Below are 26,662 nucleotides of genomic sequence, written 5' to 3' on the forward strand. Positions count from 1 at the left end.
GTGTCCGGATCTCGATTGTCCGGGGGGTTGGTTGGATTTTTATGTTTTGCCGGGGATGGGGAGGATTGATGAGACGTTGAAGGGGGGTTTGGGGTTTTCGAGTTGAGGTGGCGAGTCGCCGGTTCATTTGGGAGTGGGTGGTGGTCTACGATCTGGCTCCTTTCTCTTCGTCAACATTTGCAGCGCATCCCTTGCACGCACAACACCCAAGTGTTGATACTTCCTGCCCCACCCTCTAGGGTCCGCGTCAGGCATCGAGCCGCTTATTGCCTCGTCAACGCCGAATCGTGGCTCATGGCAGACAACGAACTTGCGAAACCTGCAGGCATGCACAAGACTCCAGCCAGCAAACCAGTCCACCGCCAAGTCCGTCGCCGCACTTTGGTCGCCGCTCTCTTTCAGGTCCTCCAATTCTGACAATAGCTCAGGCGAGAGCGAGATCAGAAACAACGGATCCTCTTCAAGCTCGGAATCATCGTCCAAGTCTTCATCTTTCACATCCAGCCGAGACAGCTTGCACATGGCGTTGTATAGCAACATCCACCGGTTATCCTGTCTCCCGCGCTCGGCAGTGTTTTCCATGGCCAGATCGAGCACCCATTCGAGTATTCCTGGCCGCGCTGCAATTCTGCTTGTTTCGCCCCCTTGGGGCTTCGTTCTATGGGCGTCGATGAACGCATTGATAACGCTGGTGGCTTGTTCCGGATCATTGATGAAGGCATCATCTGTTATGAACACCACCATGCCGTGAGGGAAGAGCCGATCACAGGTGAATTCGGCATCTCGCTCTTCTAGCATGGCCACCGTTGGATTGACGCCAATGGAGAACATTCGAACACCAGCCCCTGCAGAGGCAAGGAAGCCGTACAGTCCAGGAATTCGCCAGAGTTGTATATCTGGATGCACAATGAGCGCGCAAGAGCCGCTGAATCTTGTGCGAAAGTAGTCCCAAGATCCTGCTTGTCCCGAGTGATAGACTTTGCATTTCAGCGCGGCAAAGTATTCCTTCAGAACGACCAGCTCCGCGTGATGGTCCAGTGGTATCATGAGGAACACAGCTCGTACGGGGTGCTTCTTCAGCTCTTTCGTCGGGAAGAGTATCTCTGAATCCAATTTGACGACGTGCTCGCCAAGTATCTGAGCAGGCGGACGCTTGTCGACTTGCTCAGTCTCCGTCGTCGGTCCATCAAGTGGAGGGATCGGCAGCTCCTCGAACAACCTGAACCGTAGCACACACTCTGATGAATGCTCGCGCTCGCGGTCAAAGAACTTCCACTCCTCTGCGTTCCCGGGATAGATGAGCATCTTCGAGTCTCGACCATCTGGAGTAGCGATCAATCCAGCCACATGCGTTTTACACACATCGGTGATGTTCTCAACACTAGCAGCCTGTGCAGTATCCACAAAGAGGCCACCCGTCGAGCAGGGAGATTCGCGAAGGCCATCCTGCCACAGGACGTGCTCGAAGTCGGCCGCCGTGACCATTTGATCTATTCGCAGAATAGGATCAGACCCCGCAAGATTCTTGAAAGCCGGTAAGTCGTCGATGTCGAGCTTTACATTGATATTCTCTTCTTGAGCCTCTTCTTGTAATAACAAAACAAGAGTCGCCTTCATCGAGAACTTCGGGACGCTAGGACGTCGCTGCATGGCTGCACCTAAGATGTTCCCTTGAGGCGTCTGCTGAGTTTGGTCATGCGGACTTGCACCTCCCATATGCATAGGTGATGCAGTGAAATCCCCTGGCGACCCAGAGCCAGGCCTCGCTGTTTGTCCGGCTGTTTGCAGCTTCAATCCAGCATTTACCCGCTCCGATGCAGTCACATCGGGACTGCGGGCCGAATGTGGTGCGACGTTGTCTCTGATTGCAAGAGGCACAAAATTTGCATTGGTCGTTCTGTCCGAATACGTCAGGCCTCTCTTAAAAGTTCCCGGCGGTCCAGCATAGACCCCAGTGTCCAAGTGCGCGAATGCGCATACGTCGTCTGGCTTTGTGCAATAGCCTTTCTCACGCCAGTAATAACAAGTGGTGTCCTTTTTTGATATTTCCTTCGGCCGAGGTTCTATGGCCGCTCGATTAGCGATTCGTGGTGGTATGTCGCTCTGAACATGTGGTCTATCTGGCGCTCCATTGGTGTCGACAGGTGCATAGCTGTCCGGTGGCTTTGGCGCATAATGACCCGTATCGTAGTGAGCATGCAGACAGTCTTCGTCTCTTTTGTTGCAGCGCCCTCTGACCTTCCAATAGTAACAAGTGAGCTGCTTGTTTCCTCCATCAACCCCAGTGTGATAATGAGCCTTGCGGCATGTTTCGTCAGTATACTTGCAAATGCCTCTAGTCCAGTACCAACACGTCTCCCACTTCTCTGGATGGGTTGTACTGGCGTGACTTACAGGGGCGGGAGTAGGATCAGGCGGAGGTGCGGTACCGATCGTTTGAACAGGCTCCGGCGCGGGAGGTTCTGGCGGTTTCTCTGGCGGCGGCGTTCGCCTACTGTATGCGCTATGAACAGCACCAGTACTGCTTACCTCTACAGCACTAGCTGGAGGTATCTTCTTTCCAGTCTTGGGATCGATTATACTTAGCACATTCGGGTCAGGGGCTCGTTCGTTCTTGCTGTACTGTTGGAATCGGTGTTGGGTGGACAGGTTGCGGAACTGGGGGTTCGCTGAGTCCTTGGGGGTTGCTCCAGAGACTCTGGGCCGTTGTTTTCGCGATTTTTCAGCATCCCCATTACCAAAGACTTTGTCTGGTTGTCGCGTAGGTCTTGCTTTAGGCGCGGAGGGTGTCGCATTAGATGGGGCAGCTAGTGAACTCCTCCTAGGCGCGACTGATGGCTGCACTGGCTGTGGAGGCACAACTGACGACGGTTGTCTGGATGGAGCTTCAGACGGCGCTGGTCGAGGTGATGTTGCCTTTGCTGGAGCTTCAGCCGGTGCAGCTCGAGCAGATGTTGCCTTAGCCGGAGCATCCTGCTTCTTGCGCTGCACTCGCTTGGGCAGTGCAAGCTCATCTTCACTGTCTTCGCCACTCGCCACTTCTCCAGCTGCTGGTCTTGCTCGAGTCGACCTCCTGGTAGGAATCTCTTTCTGAGAGTGTTTGGCCTTAGATGTAATCTCATCGAACAGTGAATCGTCACCTGGGCTCTTAGCTGGTGACACCTCACCATCCGAGTTATCAGATGAAGCAGAATCGACGGTGCGCCGCCTCCGATCCACCTTTTGAGCCAGCCCTTTACGCCTCACCTCTGGCTGCGGTATGCGCTTTCTGGCCTTCACCGGGGCATCGTCCTCTGGGCTCCGTGTTCGTTTTTCCACAAAGATAGATTGGTCGGCGTTGTCGGTGTGTTCGTCATCCTCGTTTTTGTTGTTGCCATCACTGTCAGATGACACTGCGATACCACGCCTGCGCCGCTTCGCCTTCCGGCGTCGCCTGTGATCCTCCTTCGTGTGGTGGATCTCCTCAACAGCAGCACACCAGTCATCCTCATCAAAAGGCTCCTCATCCCCCTGCCGAACACGTCGCTGTTCCTGTTTCCAGGACTTGATAATGCTCTCATCGAAGATATTTCCAGCGGGCTCCCAAGTACTTCGTCCGAGCGGGTACCCCTCCCATTTGATGAGATACTGCTTGTCGCCTCCTTCGGTTCCCTTTTCGAGAAGGATGCGTTCTACGCCATATTCGTCGAGCGGTTCGCTCTCGGCAGTTGAGTCAGTCGCGATGCTATCCTCGTCTGAATCGTAAGCGAAGGGCGCTCGTGCTTTGCCTTTCCTCGACATGGCTGCTGATGAATGCCGTGTGCTTCACGAGCAAGCACGCGTGAGCTTGTGGCGGGCGCGTTATGAAAGCATCTCAGCAATCAAGCGACCGCACCTTATCGAACTGTCAGAATATTTGTTTGCAGAGGCTCGGGTGGCTGCAGCACGTAAAGTCGTATTTTAATTGTCCTGTTGGGCAATGCCACGTCGAGAGGTGAAGTCGGGATTCCGAGTTCGAGAAGTGGGGGCCACGGCTTTAAATATTAACGCCTGGGGAGCAAACGGCGTACAGCATGAAGCAGGCAGGTGCTTGACACTCTTCCTCATATTTTGGAAGGTGCGCGCGGGAATTGCCATGAGCGTGGGTTCACTTGCCGTGGGCACCCTTGAAACAGGACTTCATACTTCACGAGCAACCGCAGTTCTAGGTAGCATTGTGAGACCAAGACGATGGATGGCCTGCAAATTATGCAACAGAAAACAATCAATGGTATCTCGTATATCGCTATGCACACGTAAACTCGTAGGAGCTGGCATCGCCAGTCAAAAACACTCCTTGAATGTCCTTGTGGCGCGTGGGCCCATCAAGCACCATCTCGACCGCCACGAACAAACAGTCCTGTGAGGATTACTCCTAGGTGGTTTAATTATCCTTCGTTGCCCCCATCCATGCTCGCAAATTAATAACAGCAACAACAACCGCCACAAAACGCAATGCTAGGTATATGTACTTCCGCCAGGCGGTGGCATGGGCCAGTCGTCTTCGGTGATGCTTGACCAGAATACCCATATCATTATTACGCTCAGTAAGGTGAAGAGAGTTTCGAAAAGTCCGCCGTTAATCTTGCGATCGGTGCCATTGCATATGTGCACGCTGATGACGAACTGGAAGATCTGGCCGACAGCGAAGAGCAGTACAGCAGCGGCGAGGAAGACTAGAAGGATGTCAGCTCTGGGTCTACCTCATGGCTCTAGGTTGTGTACTCACGCATTGGCCGCACCTCACCAAGGACCTTCAGCACAAGGACCGTCTCCAGCACGAAGTATACGAAGAGGAACACCAGAGGCACCAGAAAGTAGAGCGTATATAGCGCATATGCTTGGTTTGGGGCCGTGAGTGTGGAGTCCCAGTACCCAGTCCAGCTGAAGCTAGTGTCCAGTGCAATGTAGCCGGTGCCGATGAATAGAGCCGCAGCCGAGCCGAATATCAGAGACAACGATAAAGGTGTTCCGTCGTCGATGAGCTGGTACCCAACCGCGCCGTTCATCATGAGGATCCATAGCGTAGCAACGACAGCCGCGATGTGGACAGCCGAGAAAGCTCTCCGGACGCCGCCATTGAGAGGGAAGCCGCCGACTGTGAAGATTTCACAAATCTCAATCACGATGTACCCTATCAAAAATATCTGCATTTCTCTGCGAACAGAGTCAGTGCTCAAGTCCTCAAGCTCAAACTCAAGGTCAGGCTCCTGTCCGTGACATACCTTCGGCCAACCGCTGCTTTTTTCCTGTCCGATCTCCAGAGCAGAAAGAGAGATATGAGTATCGCAAGACCAGCGATGAGTATAGACCCTATGTGACCGTCAACACACCATTCTCTTTCCCAATGGCAGTAAACCTACCCAAGTTTGCCAGGTATCGCCCATTGCTCAAGTGTATGCCCTCGAGATTGCAACCGTCGTCGAACCCAGAACCACCTCTTGCCTGAGACTCATCGAAGAGATTGCAGACGGGAATCGTAGCGAATCGTGAACCGGCATCGCGGCAAGCGTCGAAGAAATGCCCGTACTGCGACATGCTTCTAACGCTGTAGGTGCGGCCGATGGGTATGGGGGATATGCGCGATGCTCTGCGGCGAGCAGAAGCGCAGTTCCGCGATCCACTGGTATGCGCGCGGGTCTGGGGCTGCGCAGACGCAGGCGCGAACGTGTGGTCAGGTCGTCGAGGTCGAAGGCACGGCCGTCGCTATCGTCGTCGTCGTGGTCGAGGCAGGTTCAAGTTGGAATCGAAGTCGGGTAACGAACGACTGAGAGGGCGTTCGCAGACAGCCCAGGGCAGGTGCGACTCGATGCTCGGCGATTGTCAGTGAGTGAGAGGTGTGTGAGCGGCCAACGAGTGGTGAGGCCTCGCTGGCCTGTGAGAGGTGCCCAGTTTCTGAAACACTGGGCAGCGCGTGCTCTGAGCTGAAGCGCAGGCCTTGCTTTAAAATGAGACAACGGGCGCTAGCGATCCAACGTCAATTTGCGCGGAATACGGTGCGGCGAAGAGAACAAGTTGATGGAATCCGATGGTGAAGAACGCAACGAGTGGCATTTGCAAGGCTGCAACAATAACGACTGGGGGCGTGGGAGTGGGCAATGGCTGAACGGGCACGACAGCCCAGCCTGTCTGTCCATGGAGGTTGGCGCTGCAGTTGGAAACAAGGCACAGATGCAAAGATGCAGCTAGCCCGCACACGAGCCAATCAATGGCGGTAAAAGGCGGCCTGCAGCAAGGTCGTGCATAATGTGCATTTCATTACTCGAGCGCCGCGGCATAAACTCCTCCTAGCAACACATATTGCAGCATCTCTTACACGCCAGCAGCCACCTCACATCAACACTTCACGCAGTTTGCAGCGGGGAGGTGGTTCGTCGTTGCCCTCTCAATCGTTGCTCTTCCAATGCGGAGCTAAGAGCTCCAAACGAAAGCATGCATGAGCTATGAATAGCTCTCCCGACAAGGACTCTGTTCGTTTGCTGACTCTCCATGACATCTGAATGCAAGGTACATACGAGACGTCGGGCACCTGTCAATCTCCTCTGTGACATCACTCGAATGTCGATTTCTCGAAGGGATACGGGGATCGAGGCAGGAGGGTACGTATTGTGTTCGCCAAGTCGGGAGAGGAAGCAGCTCCGCGGCGACCTGCTGAGGGTCGCATAGCAACGTCTTGGGTTGGAAGGAGAAAGTTAATGTTGAAGACATGCTTTTCCTATTTAGTAGTACATGATATGTGTGAAGGTATCAGGTGTGTGGCATCGATCTCGCTCTGGAGATATTGCCTGTTCCGACTGTTCACCAGTTTCGCCTCGTTGCCCGGCCGTGGCCCTCGTGTTGTTTGTGACAGATGCTCCTACTGTAGTCGTCTCCCATGGAGGGCGACTCTTCTCGAGCACTGCCATATCCCTTGCACTCGTCGACAGCCCGCCGAATCGGGCCATCGAGCAACTCCCTCGCCTCCTCCAACTGGCCTTGGAGCTTCACGCGGAACTTCTCCTCTGCTTGCTTCTCGGAAGGATCCTTGATCTCTGCTCCTTGACACAACATGTTGAACCGGTTGTGGATACTGCCGAAGATCTCCCGCATACCTCTCTCGATGCTTCTCCTGTAGCTGGCCGCAGCGTTACCGAACGCCGCGTCGATGCCGTCGTGGACTTTCATCCACACGCCGCTCATGGTGGTGACTTTCTTTTCGAGCATTTCCATGCGTCTCACGGGCCCGCCTCTGCCTTTGATCTGGATGACTTCTTTGTAGATTGGCTCCATTGCCGCTACCAAGAACGCACTTGCAGATGGCATCATGGCGTCCTCTTGGATAGTCCTGCGCCACAGTCAGCAGTGACCTCTTGTTGGGCTCCAATAAACTTACGTCATGTCTTCACGCAGCTGTCTGATCGCAGCCCTGAGGCATCGATCCATGTTCGGTTTCTCCATCTGGAACGAGTCAAGAAACGGCTGAACGGCCATCACGTTGAACTGGGAATCACCTGTAGGTATACTTGTCAGCTTCCATCGGGGCGAGGGAACCAAATATCACTTACTTCTGACTTTAGCCCGCGTGGCATCAAGCATCTCCGTCAGCCGGTCGACGAGCTCCTGGTGAACGGGAAGCAAGCCAATCTGCAGATCGCGGAAGGCGTCCTCCATGTCTTCCTTGACCCGTGGGATCTGCAAGAGCTCTCTATTCCAAGAGACGTCGGCTCGCTTTTTGTTACCTTTCCTGCAGCCTTCCTTCCTCATTATAGGCAAGCCGTCCTTTCTGTACAGTTCGGCCCATCTACGACACAGCTTCCTAGCTTCCATGGCCCAAGTGGATTCAAACGTGTTCATTGGCCTCAAGAGAAGTTCGGTGACTGTGGATCTCAGCTCGTCCTTCGTTACTTCGAGCATGTCCCGAAGCATCTCCTTTGGCTGTAGAACGATAGCCTCGATCTCTTGCTTACGCTTCATGTGTGTCTTGGTGCAGTACAGACCAAGGTAGTTGATCAGGCTGGGAAGCTGGACATTGGCAAGGTGCAAGGCGTCATTGAGCTCGCCATCGGCTGGTATGTTGGAGATGTACGCACGAAGATCGGGGACACCAGTCTCTTTCACGGAGAGAACCGGTTTCTCTTCGATCGTGTGGCCGGCCTGATGCTTCTTGTACGCTTCGTTGCCTACAACAAACACAGCCAGTGGCAGTGGATCTCCTGTTAGATCCTTGTACTGCTCCGTGACCGCTTTCTTGACAGCATGGTTTCGCATACAAGCCCGAAGATGATCGTACTCGAAGAGTTTTGACTTCAGCGTTGACGAAGTCTCCTTCAGCTGCTCTTCGACGTCGAACTTGTCTTCCCTTGTACGGAGGGTCGAATGCTTCCGAGACAGCTTGGTTCTTGCGTCGCGCGTTTCCTTGATGTCTTTCTTCAATTCCAGCTCACGTTCTTTCTGTGCTCTATCTCCGATGAGGTCAGAATCGCCCTCAATATGGTCACCCTTAGTGAGTACCAGCAGCGTGCCTGCAGAGCCTCTTAAACGATAGCCTTGGGCCAGACTCTCTCTGAGGACTTTGTCGTTCTTAGCTCGGCTGACGTCCGCGACCGTGATCTTGTGTGTGCACCGGCGATGGTGAAGAATTGCATTTCTTGCCCGCGTGCTATCCGAGTCTGATAGACCCGGAGTATCAACAAGCACAATGCCTTTGTTGAGGAGAGGACTGTTGAGCCCAAAGTCTACAACGTTGACTAGTGGCCATGGCGAAAGCTGGCCTTCGCTCTCCTCACCACCAAGCTGAAAAGTATACGGTTGGAGCAGGTAGAGCAACTCGGAGGCCGTTGATGCTTCCACCGTAATGCAGTCCTTGCCTTCGAGTTGGTCGGCGGCGAGATCCATGGCCCAAGTGATCAGTTGTTCCTGGACGTCACTGTCCTCATCCAGAGCTGTGTTGAGGTATTCCTGGGCTGCATCGTCATCGGACAACTCTTCCTGGTCGGCGAAGAGGGCTTTGAATATGTCCAGCACAGTGCGTCGCTCCGTGAAGTTGTCCGAGGTCATCTCGTCAGATTCGCCCTCGTCAGCTTCTTGTTTGGTCTTCTCCATCGCATTGGTGTACTTTGTCACAAGGTATGCGATGATCTTGCGAATTTCCGGTGGGCTGAACAGAAAGACTTTCGCCGAGAAAGGTGATACCTGGCCCTCAAAGGGCTTCATGAATCGTTGCACGACCCACGTACAGCTGTCGCCGGAGGCTCCCTGCTCTTATCAGTATTACTACATAGTGACTCCACGGCGAGACTTACATTTCTCGCGACCGTGCCAATGCTCAAGAGAGAGTTGATGAGACTGCTCTTTCCTAGACTGCACGTGAGTAGCGTTACTACAAGTACAGGAGTAATGTCTTACCAAGACCCATGTCACCACAGATCGCGAACATTGTCTTGTCAGGAACGTCGATCTTCGCACGCTTGTGCAACTCGTCCAGCAGGGCTTGAGTCGCACCACTCTGGTATGTCGACGACACGATGGTATCACGAAGCAGGCTGATGGCACGGCTGGTCTGCGCTTGGAGGTTGGCAAACGTCGGATGATAGACCACATGATCGGGGCGAGGCTCGTTGCTGGGTTCGTCGCAATCGTATGGCTCGATATCGAACTCATCGAATGGGGTCTCTTCCGCCATGTTGTCGGATGCCATGATGGTTAGTGTGCCTCTTTGGGCCTGATTGGCATGCAGAGAAAGTCTGTCGAATGTTGTAGCGTCGAAGGAGGAATAGGGCGGTTGATTTGGTTGGTGATGATCGTCTTGTTCGAGGTGGAATTGAAGAGAAGTTGGAGGACAGCTGAAAGACTTAAGTAGTGGTTATGGCATGCGCAGACGGCGTCAATCGGCATGGGAAGCACATGACAGCGGCGACTGAAGACGGCAACCTCACAATGAGCGTCACTTGGGAGCTGTGAGGAAAGGGCTGTGAGAGTGTGAGGGGCAATAAACGTACTGATACCGCGCATGTAGTGATGGTGCATGCCTTCCGTTCGGCTCAAACTTAGCAGCACCCTCCTGCGATCCCCGCCTTCTTCGCCGCACCCTTGTCAGGTCTTCCCAGCGTCACCGACCGTCCAGCATTACCACCACCAGCTCCAGGCCCTTTAACCCCACTTCTCCGATCATTCAGATCATATTTCCCTGCCTCAATGTTCTGGTATATCCTCTCGGCCACCTCCAGAAACGCTCTCTCCACGTTGTCCCCTGATTTTGCACTCGTCTCCACATAGCCCATCACTTTGTTGTTCTGACACCACTCTTCCGCTTCCTCCCTCGTCACTTGTCGCTTGTTCGGCGCTGTGGAATCCCCAGACACCGTCGACGATGAAGCCAAGTCTGACTTGTTGCCCACCAGAACCACCACGATATCATCATCTGCTATTTGCCTCAAGTCGTTCAGCCATGACGTGACAGAAGCAAAGGTGTTCCGCCTCGAGATATCAAACACCAACAACGCACCAGAAGCTCCTCGAAAGTACGACCTCGTTATCGACTTATACGTCTCTTGTCCCGCAGTATCCCACAGACTCAGCTTCATGTGTTTCTGCTGCGGCTCTTTCGGCGTATTCTTCGAGGGCTTCGCATCGCTTGGGGACTTCGTGGGTGGCGTTGATGAAGCGGGGTTGTTGATGTTGTACTGTAGACTAGCCGGCGGTCCTACGGGCACAATCCGGGATCCAAACTCGACGCCGATCGTCACGTCATGGTGGGAGACAAAGCGACCTTCGCAGAGCCGGATTGTCAGCTACAGTCGAGACCATGCATCAGCGGAATGCTGAGACAGATGTGTGGGGAGCAGGCGTACACTTGATTTACCGCTGCCGCTGTCGCCTAAGCTCACGATTTTGGAGATGAAGTCGTAGGGTTGCGCCATCGGGAGGGTTCAGGTAATGTTGAATTGGTCGATTGTTCACAGGTTCGTGCCGGAAACGAGCATGGCGATGTGAGATGGACGAGGTGAGGTTGGATGTGCTCACGATTGTGCACGAGCTTCCCAGCTTAGCCCGGAGCAAGAACCACTCCCCGGACCTGGCTCCGTGCCCGAACTCCACCCCCTCATGGCAGTCTCCTTTTCGTTTGCAGTCCAACGCAAACACCACTGCATTATACCTTAACTCCGCGCAATCATGGAAAACAGATGGAATTGCGATGCAGCCAGGCATCGTCGTTCAACATGATTGTGATTGTTAAGGAGATGGCGGCAGGCAACAGACAATCAGGATCGCCGACTTCCATGTACGCGTAAGTCAAGTATCTGTGTATGATCTACTCACAGAACATTGCCCCCTGTTCGATGGCTTGCCTGTAACTCATATCTGAAAAAGAAGCTGTCGGTCTACGCAATATATATCTGGCCTTACCTTTCTCTCTCAATCCCGGCTGCCCTGAACGGAGAACATGGATCTGCTTACAACACCCGCATGGAAATGGCAAGAAGCCCTAAAGGCTGGCAAAACGACCAGTCGTGAGCTTGCGGAGGCATGTGTACGCCAAATCGAACGATTCAATCACGAGAACGCATGTCTCAACGCCATCATTTCCACCGCACCGCTCGACAGTCTCTTTGCCCAAGCACAAAAGCTCGATGACGAGCGTCCATCCGGTCTTCGAAGCCCTCTCCATGGCAGTCCCATTGTTATCAAAGACATCTTCATTACCGACGCTTCTCTTGGAATGCCGACAACTTGCGGCGCTGCAGCTTTGGCTTCGGCTGTAGGTCGCAAAAATTGTGCCTTGGTCGAGAAACTCCTATCTGCTGGCCTCATCATCGTCGGGAAGGGGAATCTGTCCGAATTTTGCGGACTGAGAGCAAAAGACATGCGTGTGGGCCTTTCCAGCCTCGGTGGACAGACGCATTCACCGTACATCAGCGGCGGTCTGAACGAGGCTGACCAGATGCTTGGGAATACACACCCAGGAGGGTCTTCCTCAGGCCCTGCCGTCTCAGTCGCAGCAGGATTCGCACCCATTGCCATTGGCTCGGATACCTCAGGCTCGCTGATTGTACCTGCGAACAGAGCTGGTCTTTACAGCTTGAGGATCACCAATGCGAAAGTGGCTCCAATGTGCACAGGAATGCAACGAATGAGCAGCTACTATGATAGCATTGGAGCGATGGCCAAATCCGCCAGAGACTTGGCTGACATTACACGTATTCTGCTCGGAGGTGTAAATGGCGATAGACTTGTTCGCCCCAATCCCGCAGCCTTCGAGGGTTTCAGCATCGGCTTTGTGAATCCAGAGCTATGGCGCTATTCCGATGATGTTTGCTATGTGGAAGCTCCTACTCGGAGCCAGCTTGTGAGTAGCTGAGGCCAGGGAGATGTTCTTGAGAAAGATTGTACTGACAATATCGGCATAGGTGCAGGAGTACAGGGGTGCTATAAGCCGGATCGAAAAGCAAGGTGGGCGTACTGTCACCAACGTTGAACTACCACCGATCTCTTCACTCGCGCACGACGAAAAGTCAATAATACATACCACCGCCTGTCGGTTTGTACAACCATCGTTGGCGAATATATGCTTACAAGCTATTCAGTCTCGGAGTGGTCCAAGCTCCTGGAAGAGTTTCTCTCTTCGTTGGGCCATTCACCCATTCGGAGCATCGACGAGCTCATCGCTTGGAACGAGGCACACCCCGAACTGGCCATGCCCGAGCGTAAGTGAAAATGCGGTTTAAAGTTGGAAGAACACCACTAAGACGGCATCCAACAGCATGCCCCAACCAGGATGATCTAATAAAGGCTCGAGACAGTGCATCATCACTGACCAGCTCCGAGAGACAGCAGCTCTTCGATCTGGGAGACCAGCGAGCCTACAAGCAAGGCATCGACAAGGCACTTCGTGAGAACAACGTGGAGCTGTTAGTTGGACCAGCAGACAGTATGCTATTCTACCTCGCAGCTACAGCCGGTAAGCGGACAGATGGACTCACCTCGTTCCAATCCAGCTGATTCGATCAAGGGTGCCCCATCGGAACCATGCCCCTTTCCATGGTCAATTTCGACGATCGCGGAAGACCTGCAAGCCGCCCAGATGGACTCTGCGTTATCCGAAGAAGGGATAGCGACGAGAGGGTTTTGGACTTTCTGATCGCATACGAGAGTGTATTCCCGTTTCGACCAGTTCCACCTGCCTTGGAAAAAGAGACTAAATAGTATCACATCCCACACCCAGCCATCGCCCAAATCCTCGCAACCCTCCCCCATGGATCCCAAACCACCTCCGCCGCATAACTCCTTCTCACACCCACGGGAGCACCAAACAAGTCATACTCCACCGAACTCCGCAGACCAAAGTCGATCTTCTCTGTCCGCAACCCCTTCACCTTGAAATAACACTCCGGGAACTCCTCCGCAGTCATGATCCACAGCTGGCGTAGATGCTGCTTGAGATTTACTTGTACAATGTCTTCCGACGACAGATCGAGGAGACCAGAGCCGGAAAAGGTGTACTGCGGTGAGAAATGGAGGTGCCAAAAGGGTTCAGTCAAGTCAAGCTGGCGGTTGTTGATCCGTGAGAACAGGGTTCGCAGAATCTTGGTGCATCTTACGAGTGGGTCAGATTCGAGGTTTTCTGATGATCCATGGGCTACGAGGTCTCGAGAGGGCTCTGGTACGCTGGACATCTTCTTGGGCGTCGGTTCATGACGTAGCAAAGCGAGTCGTACAGAGGAGATTTGAGTCGTAGGTTGTGGATGCGTCTTGATGAGTCTTGAGCATAAGTTCCGCTGACGTCACGGCAGGCTGATGTATGTACAGTACAACATCGGTCCGCTTATACAAAACTCGACAAGCATGCTCTGCTGAATGGGTCACGACACTTAAGCTGCCCAGGCTGAGCTTATTCAGGGACATTTTAACTTTTCAGGTGGAGCTTTATCACGGCAACGAGTTCTTCTTGGCCGGGACGAAGGCTACCCTTTCCCGCGATGCTGCGGCAGTAGCAACACTGCTCCTAGGGGCCCTAGGGGCAAGGCTGTGACAAGCATGCCAGGGTTCCTGCATTATTGGCATCAATGCAGAGATTCTGACCCACATTCCCCTTCCAAGTCTAGCTGACCGGCGTCGATATTGCAGAAGTTGATTCCTGATTGGGATGTTGCTTGCTATTGCGGCTGAGTTGCTGGATGCTTGAAAAAGGGTCATGTCGCGACGTACGCTTATGCCCTGCGTCACAGGCCTGAGGTCATCAAGATATATGGATGAGCAATGCCACTTTGGCCGACGTCGTCGCACTGTCAGCTCATGTGCCTTGAAAGAAGAGGACTCAAACGACGAGAAGGGATGTAGCAAAGTCCGACCCGGTCTCTGTCAGCTTCACGAACAACATGCCGTGCAGACTCCAGGTCCTCATCGCAGGTGGCGGGATAGGCGGACTCGCCTGCGCCATCGCCCTTCGTCGCGCTGGGCACTCAGTCACCGTCCTCGAGAAGTCGTCACTCAGTCACGAAATCGGCCAGGGCATCACTTGTGCTCCCAACGGCTCAAAAGTGCTGGATCGTCTCGGATTTGATATCTCCAAGCAACTGCCTCTTGCAGATTACATGGGGACGCATGTCGTGAAGGCTGACAACTTGGAAATTTTGAGCTGGCAAGACTACAGCAATCTGAATGAGCGGTTAGGATTCCGAGTGAAAACTGCATACCGACCGGATCTACACGCTGCATTGGTCGAGCTGGCTACTGGTGCGGGAGAAGGTGAAGCAGTCATCATCAAGACGAAGACAGGTGTGGCAGAGTGGAACGCCGAGGCAGGAAGTCTCGTTCTTGAAGACGGCGCTGTCTTGACGGCAGACCTCATCATCGCCGCCGACGGTGTGAAGTCTCAGGCAGCCAAGCACATCCTCGAACCACACCTTACATGTCCAAGCATCGACTCCAGCAGCACTATCGTCTATCGATTCACCCTGCCCACCGCCAAGATCAAGAATGACCCCGAAATGAGCCACCTCTTAGATGCAGGTGATGGAATTTGTACGTTCAACGTCTCGACTCCGAGAATGGATCGATGGCTTGTACGATACTACTGCCGCAACAACGAGATTTGTAACTTCGCACTCTATGCTCTTGAGAGTCGATCAGAGACAGACCTGCAGGAGAACGGACTGAGGTTCAAAACCGACCGAAGTAGCCTGGTGAAAGCCATGCAAGGGTTCCACCCAAGTCTGCTCAAAGTCGCGAGTCTAGCAGACGACGTCCTCCCTCTCTGGCGTTGTACGACCCGTGAACCCCTCGAACGATTGCATAGAGGGAGAATGGCAGTCATCGGCGACGCAGCACATCCACTACTACCGCATCAGGGCCTCGGAGCGGTCTCTGCAATCGAAGACGCCGGGGCGTTGGGCGCCTTATTTTCCAATCTCCCATTGCACTCCTCTCAAGATACCGGACGACTCGTGAGCGAACGACTGGAGCTTTTCAGCCAACTACGAGTTCCCCGCGTGGCAGCTTACAAGTTCTATTCTGATACGCCGTTCTTTCGCGATGCAGTGCAGGAACAAGGTCAGAAAGTCATGAAGTGGTATAAAGGGGAGGATTTACCCGCGAGAGCTGAGGACTTGAGGCCTTGGTCTATGGCTTACGATGTTGTCGAGGACGCAGAGCGGAAGATGGCGGAGGCTGGATTCTTGGAATGAGATACTAATGTATATAATTAGAATAGATATTGAGTCTTGGACCTCCTGTTTAGCTTCTGAAAATGCGAAGACAGCCAGATCCGCCGGGCCTGGCTCCGCTCCCAGCTCGACGTGCGTCAGCGGCTTCGACGATCCCATTTGATCGGACGATCAACTAAAATCCAACTAAATTGAAGACGCTCGAAGCCAGCTCTGCGAAGCAAAATCTGTATGGCATCAGTCCTGTCCACCAAGTGATGTTGCAGTCGACGCGCCTTCCTGCCAGCACCTCACCGTCCCGCGCCTTCCCTTCCTAGCCCCGGACCGAGTCAAGTCAGCAGGACGGCCAATGACGCCCGCCGAGTCAACCCACGAGTCCATGTGATTCGAACGCCAAACAACCATTTTGCTCTTAAGCCGACGCCAGACGCTTTTCTCACGGTCTTTTCGGTCTTGTTCAGTACATTCATTGCTTCCCTACTCTTCCACACGCTCCTTCGCGACCATGGCGTCCAACGGCAATGCGGAGAATGTCCAGCCAGCTGCTGGCGAGAAGAGACCTACCGTCTGCGTCTTGTGAGTGAATGACTCCTCCCATACTCCATACCACCCTCTGACAATGACACCCCAGCTGCGGTGCCTCCCCAGGAACCTCCCCCGCCCACCTCGAAGCCGCCCGCGCCCTCGCCCGCGCCTTCCACACCCACGGCATCAACCTCGTCTACGGCGGCGGCACCGTCGGCGTCATGGGCGAGCTCGCCAAAACCCTCGTCTCCCTCTCCGGCCCCAGCGCCGTGCACGGCGTGATCCCCGAAGCGCTCCTCGTCTACGAGCGCAACGGCCGCGAAAAGGGCAGCAAAGTCACCATCGACATCGACGAGAACGTCTACGGCCGCACGACCGTCGTCAAGGACATGCACTCGCGGAAGCAGCTCATGGCGCGGGAGGTGATCGATAGCGGACCCGGCGGTGGGTTTGTGGCGTTGAGTGGTGGGTATGGGACGATGGAGGAGTTGATGGAGGTGGTTACGTGGAATCAGCTGGGGATTCATGCGAGGGGCGTGGTGGTGTTCAATGTGGAGGGGTATTATGATGGGTTGTTGAATTGGGTGAAGACGGCGGTGAGTTCGGGGTTCGTGTCGGAGAATAATGCGCGGATTATGGTCGAGGCGAAGACCGGAGAGGAGGTGGTCGAGCAGTTGAAGGGGTATCAGAATGCGGAGGGGAGGTTCAAGTTGCAGTGGGGGGAGAAGTGAGGTCGGAATGGGGGAAGTGGTATCACCTTGCTGGTCTCGCCATGAATGCATGAATACATCGGAGTTGGGGCGGGGGCGTAACAAGACATGGGAATCTCGAAAAAGGAACGCGAGACGATTGACGGAGTTCAAGATGATACAAGACCTGAGAGTTTGACCTCAGCAGAGTCGCTCAATTGCTCAGTAGCCCTCAATGGGACCTTGCCATTGCTCTTCGGCAAGGCTTTGCTCTTCACCAAGATCCTCTTCATGCACATACTCCATCTTCTCGAGTTCGCGTGTGAAGTAATCCATTTCCTCGTCCAGCATCCCCTTGTCCACGCCCATCACATCGGGGTAGTTGCGGACATTCCACCAGTGTGTCAGCGCTCGTAAGCTCTGCTCCAGCGGCAAGGCGTCCTCGACAGTTCCATCGACGTCCCCGACACAAGCACCACCCATTCCACCGCCTCCTCCCGAAAGCCAGTCGTCTCGCAACTCAGCAGGCACCGACAACCACACAGCCGTGATGATCTTCATATTGCCCTGTCGCCACTTCCTCCCACAAAATGGAACCTGCGACTTGAACAGCTTCAGCGTGTAGTACCGCAGCGGTTGCACCGGGATCTTCAAAGTCTTCTTAAGATGGTTGGAGCTTTTATAGCTGACCAGCAACAATGCTCGATGAGTCTTCCGACGCGTAACTTTTTGCAGTACTCGGAGGTAATTGATGGCGCTGAAGATGTTGCGGTAGGAGTAGTTCTTGAGAGGTGTGGTTGGGAGGGGCGTCTGTGGGTATCCGAGTTCGTCGATCTCAGGTGGATGGGTGAAGTCTGTGGCTTCGGCGGAGGTTGGTGAGAGCGGGTTCTCGGGCACTTCGTCGCGCCTGAGCTTGATAGGCGGTGGCGCGGCTTCGTCTTCGGACTCTTCAGCTGGGAAGCCGTTTGCCTCGTGGAGTATCTGTGGCGGTCCATTCCGGGAGGTGGTCTGGCAGAAGTAGAAGAAGTTGCGATCGTCTCTGTCGAGTTTGTAGTGGCATGCTCGTCCGATCTCCTGGGTTTGCCAGAGCTTCAGTATGAGGGGAACGTAGTTTGAATCGAGCAGCAACTGCGTCGTGTACTCATATTGCAAGACGTGAGACGCTTTGAACCATTTCAGCAGCAGCAGCAAGATGGCACTCAATGCCTTGGCTGCGATGTCCTGGGATCGCAGCTTGTCAAGAGATTCTGCAGTGTTCTCAATGCCATCGCCATTGTGATTTACACCATTTTCGATCGGCTTTGTGCCATTGATGCCGTTGGCCTCGTTGAATTGAATGCCGGCCTGAAGACCATTCTGCCCGTTGCCCTTAGTAACTAGGTCAGTAACGTTCTGCAAGACCGCTTTCAAAAGGACTATCACTACACTCTGGAGGTGAGGTAGCGATTCTCGATAGTATGTGTCGACCTTGGCCAGTACTCGTTGCTCGTCAGTCATGGCAATAGGCTGGCCTTGTTCGGCTGTCTCGTCGGGATTCGTCTTCGGTACAAGCTCAAAGTCGTCCACATCAGGTAGTTTCTCGTCATCATCTGGATTTTTCCATCCGCGTTCTTGTTTCATAAAGTCAACTCGTGTCTCCCAAAGCTGCTTCATGGCCCTCGTCGCTCGCATCCGCTTCGCAAACAGCTCAGCTGCTTCGAGGATGCTAGTCGGAACGTCAGAGCCTTCCCACTTGCGTCCAACAAGCGCATCTTGAAGCTCGGTGCTTCCCTTTCCGCCAAGGTCGTTGCTACTGGCATCGAGTGGTGGATACAGGAATGGGAACATCTGGTTCGTCTGGTAATTCTGTTTCTTTCCTGCTTTGCCTGGACCACCAGGCGATGGCGGCGGAGAAGGCGCCGGTGTTGCGATGTGCACTGGTTGGTGCATGAGCGATTCTGTCCCCACGCTAGGGGCCCCAGTGAAAACAGGGTCAGGAACGTTGTAGCTCGGCCTGCGATGCTTGAGGGGCGGAAGTATACTGTTGTTCTCTGGTTCGAGTGGGAAGATAGGCGGTGGCGGTTGGTATGCAGGATATTTTGAGTTGATCTCTTGTCGAAAGAGATGGTAATCCAAAGGTGATGCGGTAATGATGGGTTGGCCACGAGCGTCCATCTCCTCGACGTCTTCTCGCAGAGATGATTTGACACGTTCGACGTCCTTGATGCCACCAAACGACACGAGTATCGTCTTCCAAGCTAGAAGCAGCATTTTCGTCAAGGGTATTGGAGCCTGCTCATCCCAACGTAGTCTTGCGACAATCTGGGTGAGATAGTTGAGGAAATTGGGCTCTAAAGCAAGAACATCGTCCTTGAGAGCTGAGCCGTTTCCGGTCGTGCGGGCCACCTCCACGAACAAGTACATCAGTGTCAAGCAGCACCAAAGCTCCAAACTTTCATCGCCGCGCCGTATCTGTGATTCGTTGCGCGACGGCATCTCTGGGGGAGAGTTTCGAAAGTCTTCGTCACAAACGCGACGAAGGGTATCGTAGATGGCTTTGAGCCCATTGCACGAATGCAATGTGTCGACCATCGCAACAATCCATTGTATCTGAAAGCTGGAAGAGCCAAAATCTTCGAGTCTTGAGCCTCCAAAGCTGCTGTCCGGAAAGAGGTCGTCGAGAGCGCATCCTTCTTGGCGGCCTGCCGTCTCTTCCCAAATACCAAGACCCAGATATGTGAGGACCATCAACGCTTTTGAGCTGTTGCCCTGCTCTTTAGGAGTGTCTCTGAGGGAACTTATCCAGCGTTCTGTAAAAGCTCGACGAGCATCCTCGGTCACATCCAGCCAGTCGAGCTTGCCATCTTCTGTAGACCTCCACTCTTCATTAAACACTGCCTTACATCTTCGCAGCTTCAACTCCTCTTCCTCGCTATAGCTGAACCACTCCTCCAATTCCACGGGGAACGACTGGGCATCTTGGTAATCAAAGTCGTAGACCTTCTCATCCTCGAGCAATTGCTGCTTCGGCGGCGCTTGTGCGTTCGGGAACGAATTCCGTATCCTCTTGAGGTCCGCGAGTGTCAGGCTATCGGGATTCTCTTGCGAGAAGTCCACGCTCTCTGCAGGTTGGCCTGGTGGAGCTGGAGGGGGTTGTGAGGACGGGGGTGCGGAATTGTCTCGTTTCAAGGCTGGTCGCGAGGGCAAAGCAGCTCGTGATGCTGGAAGTACCGGCTGCGCATCTGCTTCTCCATTCTGTACTAGCCCCTCGACTTCGGCGGTGTCGATACCAGGCTTGGGGACGGTGTCGAGGACAACATTGCTGGACTCCTCGTCCTCATCGACTGGGCGAATGGTCGGGCTCGTTTCTCCTGCCTGAGGCAAGTTTGGGTTCTCAACTTCGTCCATGGTCAGTCTCGCGACGCCGTAGCATCGTGAGTTGGCGGTAGGTGAAAGCAGATGGTCGCGGTCTGGGCGCTTGTTGAGGTGTGGTTGTGGGTGGACCCGAATTGTCGGCCCGCTTGCGAGGGATTTGGAAGGCGCGCCAGACACGAGACCGCTCTCACTTCGACATCATCTGTGATCTTCACCGACCTCTACTCTCCACAATGCAACACAGAATTTGACTCAAATGTTAGCTTGCGAAGATATAATGTCTTGTCATCGCTTGCATCAAAGACACGCTCCACCGGCCTCCATTTGGGCGACTTCTCCGATACCGTACAGCCTGCCATCCATCAGCAACAAACAAGTGAAAAACGTAATAGCAGGCAAGGCGACCAGACAAATTCTGCCTCATATCGTCAAACACCTTTCTGAAATGCGGCAACGGTACCGAGAACCTGGCCATTCGAAAGAGAGAAAGCGCACAACCCATCGCTAGCAAACATGAAACACCTGGCGCCGCATTCGTCTCTGCTATAGTGAGATTACTAGCAGACATCCTGGGCTCGCCACCACAATGCTCGCTCTCAACATTTCTCCTTGGTTGCAATCATGTTGCTTGACGTGTCCATGCACATCCACATGTTGTCTCGCCCATCGACCCACTGTCTCGAAGGCTTCATGTTAACAGCCTAGCCACCCACAGGCTACTCAGGTAGGATATAACAAGACTTTTGCTTTCAAATTGTTATCCCTCTCCAAGAATCTACGCTCTTTACAGTCCTTACTTACACTCATTCAAAATGCTTCCTTCTACCTTTCTTATGGCTCTGGTAGCCGTCTATGCCCCGTCGACCGTAGCACTCTCAGGAGAGGCGACCTTCTATGGAGGCAACACCCAAGGCGGCATGTGTAGCTTCTCAGACTACACCATTCCAGACGGAATCTACGGCACTGCCATCAGCGACTCGAATTGGGATGACAGCGAGGCCTGCGGAGGCTGTGTCAAAGTGACCGGCCCGAATGGCAACAGCATCACAGCTATGGTTTGTGGAGTGATCCAAATGCATGCAAAAGTCCTGACTGATCGATATAGGTCGTCGACCAATGCCCTGGCTGTGGTGAGAACCACCTCGATCTCTTTCAAGATGCCTTTGCTCAACTTGCAGACCCAAGTAAAGGCGTGATTGATGTTACCTGGGAGTACACTAAATGCCCTATCTCAAGCGCGCTGGAAGTTCAGATGAAAGAAGGCGTATCAGCGAACTGGTTCTCAGCTCATATCGTCAATGCCAACCAGGTAAGTTAGCACGGCTTCTGTCGAGATGCCCCCTAGTCTGACAAGTTTTCTAGCGTGTCTCCGACTTGCAAGTCAGTACCGACGGTGGCAGCACATGGCAGTCCGGTCTCACTCGACAAGACTACAATTACTTCGAGCAGTCGTCCGGGTTCGGCACGGATAATGTCGCTATCAAGGCCGTAAGCGTGGATGGTGGTTTTGTCGTGGTGAAGGGATGCTCTGTGACCGGAGGCGCAACCAAGGACGGATCTGGCAACTTTTAGACATTTGCTGCGGGTCAGCATGGTGTAGAGAGAACGTATCTTCGTCCGAGTGCAGTAGAAGATCTGTGACAGATCTCTCCGCTAGGCTATGAAATACTCTCGATCGTAAGAGCCTTGAGAGGGCATGGTCAGACTTCGTTTCTTGGGGATCTTGGGTGATGGAAATCTACCAGTTCTCCTTCAGCAGCCCGGCCGAAACTGTTCAGTGAAGTCATATCGTTATACCAAAGCTTGTGTATATTCCCTCTGAACACCTAGAGAAGAGCACCATACTGGACCTCACAGCGAAGAGCGCACGTTTTGTTGATGGCGTCGGCTGTTCCCGGGAACTCGTGCCAAGACGGTAGTGGTCAGTGCTCGCCGAGGGCAACTTTGCACTCCCTACCAGACCTCATCACGAAGCTCTATCCACCTCTCCCCTCCCACACACAACACATCTCCATCTCCGCAAAGATGCTGAAGAAGTACGTCCTATCACATGAAACACTTTGACACTGCCATTGGGCCCCAGAACTGACCGCCAACAGCGGCATCGCACGGGCGGCTCGCGCTGGCCTCCAGCAGTCTCGCAGACCTGCTTTCCGCGCCTTCCAGCCCAAGACTGCTGCCCCCATCATCTCGCAGCGATTTGCCTCCAGTGACTCGGCCAAGGATGGCAAGATTCACTCCGTCATTGGTGCCGTCGTGGACGTGAAGGTAAAGCCGCGCCAGAGCTGTGCATGCTTTTCGGAGCTTCGGACAGGGTGCTAACACATCGCAGTTCGGCTCAGAGCAGCTCCCTCCAATTCTCAACGCCCTCGAGACGACGAACGGGGGTCAAAAGCTGGTGCTTGAGGTCGCAGTATGTTGATATCATAGCAAGATGCGATACCCGAGGGGAGCTTGGCGCTAACGCGGGACTGCAGCAACATTTGGGCGAGAATGTCGTGCGAACAATTGCTATGGACGGTACCGAAGGTCTCGTTCGTGGCCAGAAGGCCACCGACACTGGCTCTCCCATCATGATTCCCGTCGGTCCAGGAACGCTTGGCCGTATCATGAACGTCACTGGTGACCCCATTGACGAGCGGGGCCCTATCAAGCACGACAAGAGACTGCCTATCCACCAGGAAGCCCCAGAGTTCATCGACCAGTCCACCAGCGCCGAAGTGCTTGTCACTGGTATCAAGGTCGTCGATCTTCTCGCCCCATACGCCCGTGGTGGTAAGATTGGTCTCTTCGGAGGTGCAGGCGTCGGCAAGACTGTGTTCATTCAGGAGCTCATCGTGAGTGTGAAATGCCAAAGACCCGTTGGGCAGACACTAATATGTGCGTAGAACAACATCGCCAAGGCTCACGGTGGTTTCTCCGTCTTCACCGGTGTCGGTGAGCGTACCCGTGAGGGTAACGATCTGTACCACGAAATGCAGGAGACTGGTGTCATCAACCTCGACGGCGAGTCCAAGGTCGCCCTTGTGTTCGGTCAGATGAACGAGCCTCCAGGTGCCCGTGCTCGTGTCGCTCTTACTGGTCTCACCGTCGCTGAGTAGTACGTATTTCGGCGAGGAGAAGCCATGATCTCAGACATTTACTGACTTTATGCCTTCTAGCTTCCGTGACGAGGAAGGCCAGGACGTCTTGCTCTTCATTGACAACATCTTTAGGCAAGCAAATTCGACTCCCGATCTCTAACAACATACTGACAATATTCAGATTCACCCAAGCTGGTGCTGAGGTGTCTGCTCTCCTCGGTCGTATCCCATCTGCCGTCGGTTACCAGCCAACTCTCGCCGTCGACATGGGTGGTATGCAAGAGCGTATCACCACCACCAAGAAGGGTTCCATTACCTCTGTGCAGGCCGTCTACGTGCCAGCTGACGATTTGACTGACCCTGCCCCGGCCACCACCTTCGCCCATTTGGACGCCACCACTGTGCTTTCCCGTGGTATCTCTGAGTTGGGTATCTACCCAGCTGTCGACCCTCTGGATTCCGCCTCCCGTATGCTTGACGCCCGTATCATCGGTGACGACCACTACCAGACTGCCACCCGCGTCCAGCAGATGCTCCAGGAGTACAAGTCGCTCCAGGACATCATCGCCATTCTGGGTATGGACGAACTTTCGGAACAGGACAAGCTTACCGTCGAGCGTGCCCGTAAGATCCAGCGTTTCCTGAGCCAGCCTTTCACTGTCGCCCAAGTCTTCACTGGTATCGAGGGCAAGCTCGTCGCCCTCAAGGACACCATCGAGTCTTTCAAGAAGATCATGGAGGGTGAGGGTGACGACCTCCCAGAAGGTGCTTTCTACATGGTCGGCGACTTCTCTGAGGCACAGGAGAAGGGCAAGAAGATCCTGGCTGATCTCGAGAAGTCCTCATAGACGTAATGGGGATGAGGGGAGATTAGGTGGTCGAGATTTCCAGCGCCGTGTGACTTGTACAGACTACAAGCGCCAGGGAAAAGCGAGATCATAAGTAGAGGATTGCTTGTAACCGTAGAACTCGAAAGCGTTTCCTTTGTCTGAGCAACACATCTCCAGTCCCTCGTCTCTCTGTGTGGTGCTCTGAGCTACGTCTTACCACGGACAGCTGGAAATCGTATACGAGAAGGGAGGGCAAAACATAGGCCAAAGAGCTGACCACTTCAACAAGGAAAAACGTCCAACAGCTCGAATTATCTCCAAAAAGCCAGCAACCACTGGTCTTCTCCGCAGATGGACAGTGGCTCAGACAGTGAGAAAAGCTGAGAGTCCATCAACAAAGTTCTTCGAAATGCATGGCTACGCAAGGCGCGCTTTATTCTCGGGTATATACGTATACACTTGAAGGTATTTGACCCTAACCCGTCGGCCAACTTCACGGGCGATCTGGATCCTGGCCGCAGACTCGAACTCGCGCTTCGGACGACCTTGACCATGAGGAGTCATGTCTACGCGGAGATTGACCATCAACCATTCGATTTCATCGCCTGAGCCAAAGGGATAGATTGCCTCGACGGTGTGTTGCCAGGATCCGCCTGCTGTAGCGATGGTTTGGCCTTGGAGGATGTCTTCATTCATGAGGGTCAGGAAGGACTGTAGTTGGAGAAGGTTGGTGGAAGGGTTTACCTTCTGTTCCTTGGAAGATCTTGCCTTGGACTTTCAGGACACCATCGTCGGTGAAGATGTCTGCGAATTCGTCGATTCGGGATGGGTCGTCGAGGCAGTCGTAGAGTCTGCGGATTAGGTCCGTGATGTCTTTTGGAATGCGTGTGGCATGGTGCGTTTTGCCGTCGTGGATGCCCATGGTGAATGTTTGTCTGGCAGTGGACGTTCAGGTGTTGTTAGTGATGTTTAGGTGTTCAGCTTTCTCCAGATGTGAAGTGCGAATTTCGCAGCATTCATTTGTGCTTGCTGGATTGGGTACCACTCATTCGAGCCAGTCGACAGCTTCATCTCGATATGCAAAAACCGATCGTCCATGACCTCGTCCTCGTACATTGATTGTTTGTCCTTGTATTTGCATTTCTTCGCTAAGAGCGATGTCTGGTTCGTCTCGCCAGATTTCAATCTTGCTCCATACTTTCTGAACAGATGCCATTGTTGCTACTCTCTTAGCTTGATCCATGTCGGCGACCTCGAACAGAAACATCTTCGCCTCGATCTGTTCCGCGATGTGAAGAAGTCTCGGATAAAAGAGATCGCCAATGGCCTCGTCGTCGCCACTTGGAGGACCTGGAGGGACGAGCGCAAGCCTAGGCTCGTACTGCCTGACAGATCTGCTGGTCGTTCGCTGGAAGCCGCTTGGTGATATGTATGGTGGGTTCGAGATGAGGATATCGAAGATCGGGCGATTGGACCCGTCTCGCAATCGATCAAGAGCTTGTGATAACGATAGAGGCTGGTCTTCCACATCCGCATCGTTGTTTAGTATATCCGCTTGAACGAAGCCAATGCTGTTGAGTGACTTATTTTGCTGAGGACTGGAGGATGGTGATTCTGTATGCTGAGCCATTTGGTGAATGAGGTTCTCCCTGGCCAGACTGAGTGCATCTGATGAAACATCGACTCCGACGAGCTCCAACGAAGTATCCGCGCCGGGACTGCGGGCGTAGAATTCGTGGTGGAAGAGGAGAGGTATACATCCGGATCCCGTGCAAAGATCCAAAACGCGGAGAGGCGAAGGCAGCACGTACTGCCGATCATTCTTCAATCTCTTGACAAAACATGAAACGGAAGCAGCTGTTTCTGGTCTTAAAGTAGATGTATGTCAGACGCAAGATTGTGGTAAGCATGTGTATGTCAATCACACCTTGGAATCAGCACACCAGGCCGGCATCGGATCTCAAGACCGCCAAAGTACTCTGAACCCAATATGTACTGCAACGGCTCTCCTTGTGCACGACGTGCAACATAGCTGTTCAACACATGATGGTGGTCCACGCGAGCACGCTGTGAGACCTTGATGGCGTGCTGCTGCATCCATCGTAATTCATTCTGCGCGGATCTGAGGTCTCTGCAGGCCGGAAGCAAAGAGACTAACGCATTGCTGATTGCTCTGGCTCGTAGAAAATCCTTTGGGCTGATGCGTGGCATGGGTGTAGTTTGTCTGCGTGAAAGCGGCAAGTGGTGTTGACAAGGCCCATATTGATGTCTGAGGCACCCATGCAGGAAGCGTGGACCCTGGAGAGCTCGTGCCCGCCATCAGTTACTGGCTACTGGTCCTTCACTGCGAGCAACAACCCGCCGCCGCACGTCACTTGTTGCCTTCAAGACAAAACCCTTGCAGCGCGGGCTCTTCTCTTCAAATACCGTCCACACTCTTCTCATTTCTCCCTCCATCACCAGCGACAAACACCGCTACACAGCATTAGCATCAGCACCCACCTACCCACCTCCCGCCACCC

The 26,662-nt window shown here is 53.8% G+C and overlaps 12 protein-coding genes across 12 annotated transcripts; 5 read left to right on the forward strand and 7 right to left on the reverse strand.

The window, feature by feature from the left end:
* Positions 1-123: 123 nt before the first annotated feature.
* M409DRAFT_21475 (uncharacterized protein) lies at positions 124-3,780 on the reverse strand (the record flags this gene model as incomplete). Its single annotated transcript, XM_033805874.1, has 1 exon — positions 124-3,780. The coding sequence occupies one exon, from the start codon at positions 3,778-3,780 to the stop codon at positions 124-126; it is 3,657 nt and encodes a 1,218-aa protein (XP_033668918.1).
* Positions 3,781-4,476: 696 nt separating this feature from the next.
* M409DRAFT_53363 (uncharacterized protein) lies at positions 4,477-5,556 on the reverse strand (the record flags this gene model as incomplete). The annotated part of the gene is made up of 4 exons (XM_033812348.1): positions 4,477-4,694; positions 4,748-5,175; positions 5,244-5,331; positions 5,382-5,556. The coding sequence occupies 4 exons, from the start codon at positions 5,554-5,556 to the stop codon at positions 4,477-4,479; spliced, it is 909 nt and encodes a 302-aa protein (XP_033668919.1).
* A 4,487-nt stretch (positions 5,557-10,043) lies between these two features.
* On the reverse strand, positions 10,044-10,916 carry M409DRAFT_65585 (uncharacterized protein; the record flags this gene model as incomplete). Its single annotated transcript, XM_033816579.1, has 2 exons — positions 10,044-10,787; positions 10,848-10,916. 2 exons carry the CDS (start codon positions 10,914-10,916, stop codon positions 10,044-10,046), a joined length of 813 nt encoding a protein of 270 aa, XP_033668920.1.
* A 524-nt stretch (positions 10,917-11,440) lies between these two features.
* Positions 11,441-13,200, forward strand: M409DRAFT_53365 (uncharacterized protein; the record flags this gene model as incomplete). Its single annotated transcript, XM_033812349.1, has 5 exons — positions 11,441-12,343; positions 12,405-12,447; positions 12,582-12,701; positions 12,758-12,955; positions 13,007-13,200. 5 exons carry the CDS (start codon positions 11,441-11,443, stop codon positions 13,198-13,200), a joined length of 1,458 nt encoding a protein of 485 aa, XP_033668921.1.
* A 2-nt stretch (positions 13,201-13,202) lies between these two features.
* Positions 13,203-13,670, reverse strand: M409DRAFT_21479 (uncharacterized protein; the record flags this gene model as incomplete). The annotated part of the gene is made up of 1 exon (XM_033805875.1): positions 13,203-13,670. The coding sequence occupies one exon, from the start codon at positions 13,668-13,670 to the stop codon at positions 13,203-13,205; it is 468 nt and encodes a 155-aa protein (XP_033668922.1).
* Positions 13,671-14,372: 702 nt separating this feature from the next.
* M409DRAFT_21480 (uncharacterized protein) lies at positions 14,373-15,680 on the forward strand (the record flags this gene model as incomplete). Its single annotated transcript, XM_033805876.1, has 1 exon — positions 14,373-15,680. One exon carries the CDS (start codon positions 14,373-14,375, stop codon positions 15,678-15,680), a length of 1,308 nt encoding a protein of 435 aa, XP_033668923.1.
* A 484-nt stretch (positions 15,681-16,164) lies between these two features.
* On the forward strand, positions 16,165-16,915 carry M409DRAFT_21481 (uncharacterized protein; the record flags this gene model as incomplete). Its single annotated transcript, XM_033805877.1, has 2 exons — positions 16,165-16,235; positions 16,291-16,915. The coding sequence occupies 2 exons, from the start codon at positions 16,165-16,167 to the stop codon at positions 16,913-16,915; spliced, it is 696 nt and encodes a 231-aa protein (XP_033668924.1).
* A 180-nt stretch (positions 16,916-17,095) lies between these two features.
* Positions 17,096-20,260, reverse strand: M409DRAFT_65587 (uncharacterized protein; the record flags this gene model as incomplete). The annotated part of the gene is made up of 1 exon (XM_033816580.1): positions 17,096-20,260. One exon carries the CDS (start codon positions 20,258-20,260, stop codon positions 17,096-17,098), a length of 3,165 nt encoding a protein of 1,054 aa, XP_033668925.1.
* A 779-nt stretch (positions 20,261-21,039) lies between these two features.
* M409DRAFT_21483 (carbohydrate-binding module family 63 protein) lies at positions 21,040-21,799 on the forward strand (the record flags this gene model as incomplete). The annotated part of the gene is made up of 3 exons (XM_033805878.1): positions 21,040-21,282; positions 21,333-21,536; positions 21,590-21,799. The coding sequence occupies 3 exons, from the start codon at positions 21,040-21,042 to the stop codon at positions 21,797-21,799; spliced, it is 657 nt and encodes a 218-aa protein (XP_033668926.1).
* Positions 21,800-22,252: 453 nt separating this feature from the next.
* On the forward strand, positions 22,253-24,158 carry M409DRAFT_65588 (uncharacterized protein; the record flags this gene model as incomplete). The annotated part of the gene is made up of 7 exons (XM_033816581.1): positions 22,253-22,263; positions 22,327-22,495; positions 22,560-22,640; positions 22,705-23,064; positions 23,116-23,327; positions 23,389-23,442; positions 23,492-24,158. The coding sequence occupies 7 exons, from the start codon at positions 22,253-22,255 to the stop codon at positions 24,156-24,158; spliced, it is 1,554 nt and encodes a 517-aa protein (XP_033668927.1).
* Positions 24,159-24,557: 399 nt separating this feature from the next.
* Positions 24,558-25,062, reverse strand: M409DRAFT_21485 (uncharacterized protein; the record flags this gene model as incomplete). Its single annotated transcript, XM_033805879.1, has 2 exons — positions 24,558-24,826; positions 24,885-25,062. 2 exons carry the CDS (start codon positions 25,060-25,062, stop codon positions 24,558-24,560), a joined length of 447 nt encoding a protein of 148 aa, XP_033668928.1.
* Positions 25,063-25,185: 123 nt separating this feature from the next.
* On the reverse strand, positions 25,186-26,351 carry M409DRAFT_65589 (uncharacterized protein; the record flags this gene model as incomplete). The annotated part of the gene is made up of 2 exons (XM_033816582.1): positions 25,186-26,008; positions 26,068-26,351. 2 exons carry the CDS (start codon positions 26,349-26,351, stop codon positions 25,186-25,188), a joined length of 1,107 nt encoding a protein of 368 aa, XP_033668929.1.
* Positions 26,352-26,662: the final 311 nt, after the last annotated feature.

Source organism: Zasmidium cellare (assembly GCF_010093935.1).
Source record: "Zasmidium cellare ATCC 36951 unplaced genomic scaffold M409scaffold_13, whole genome shotgun sequence".
NCBI classification, from domain to species: domain Eukaryota; kingdom Fungi; phylum Ascomycota; class Dothideomycetes; order Mycosphaerellales; family Mycosphaerellaceae; genus Zasmidium; species Zasmidium cellare.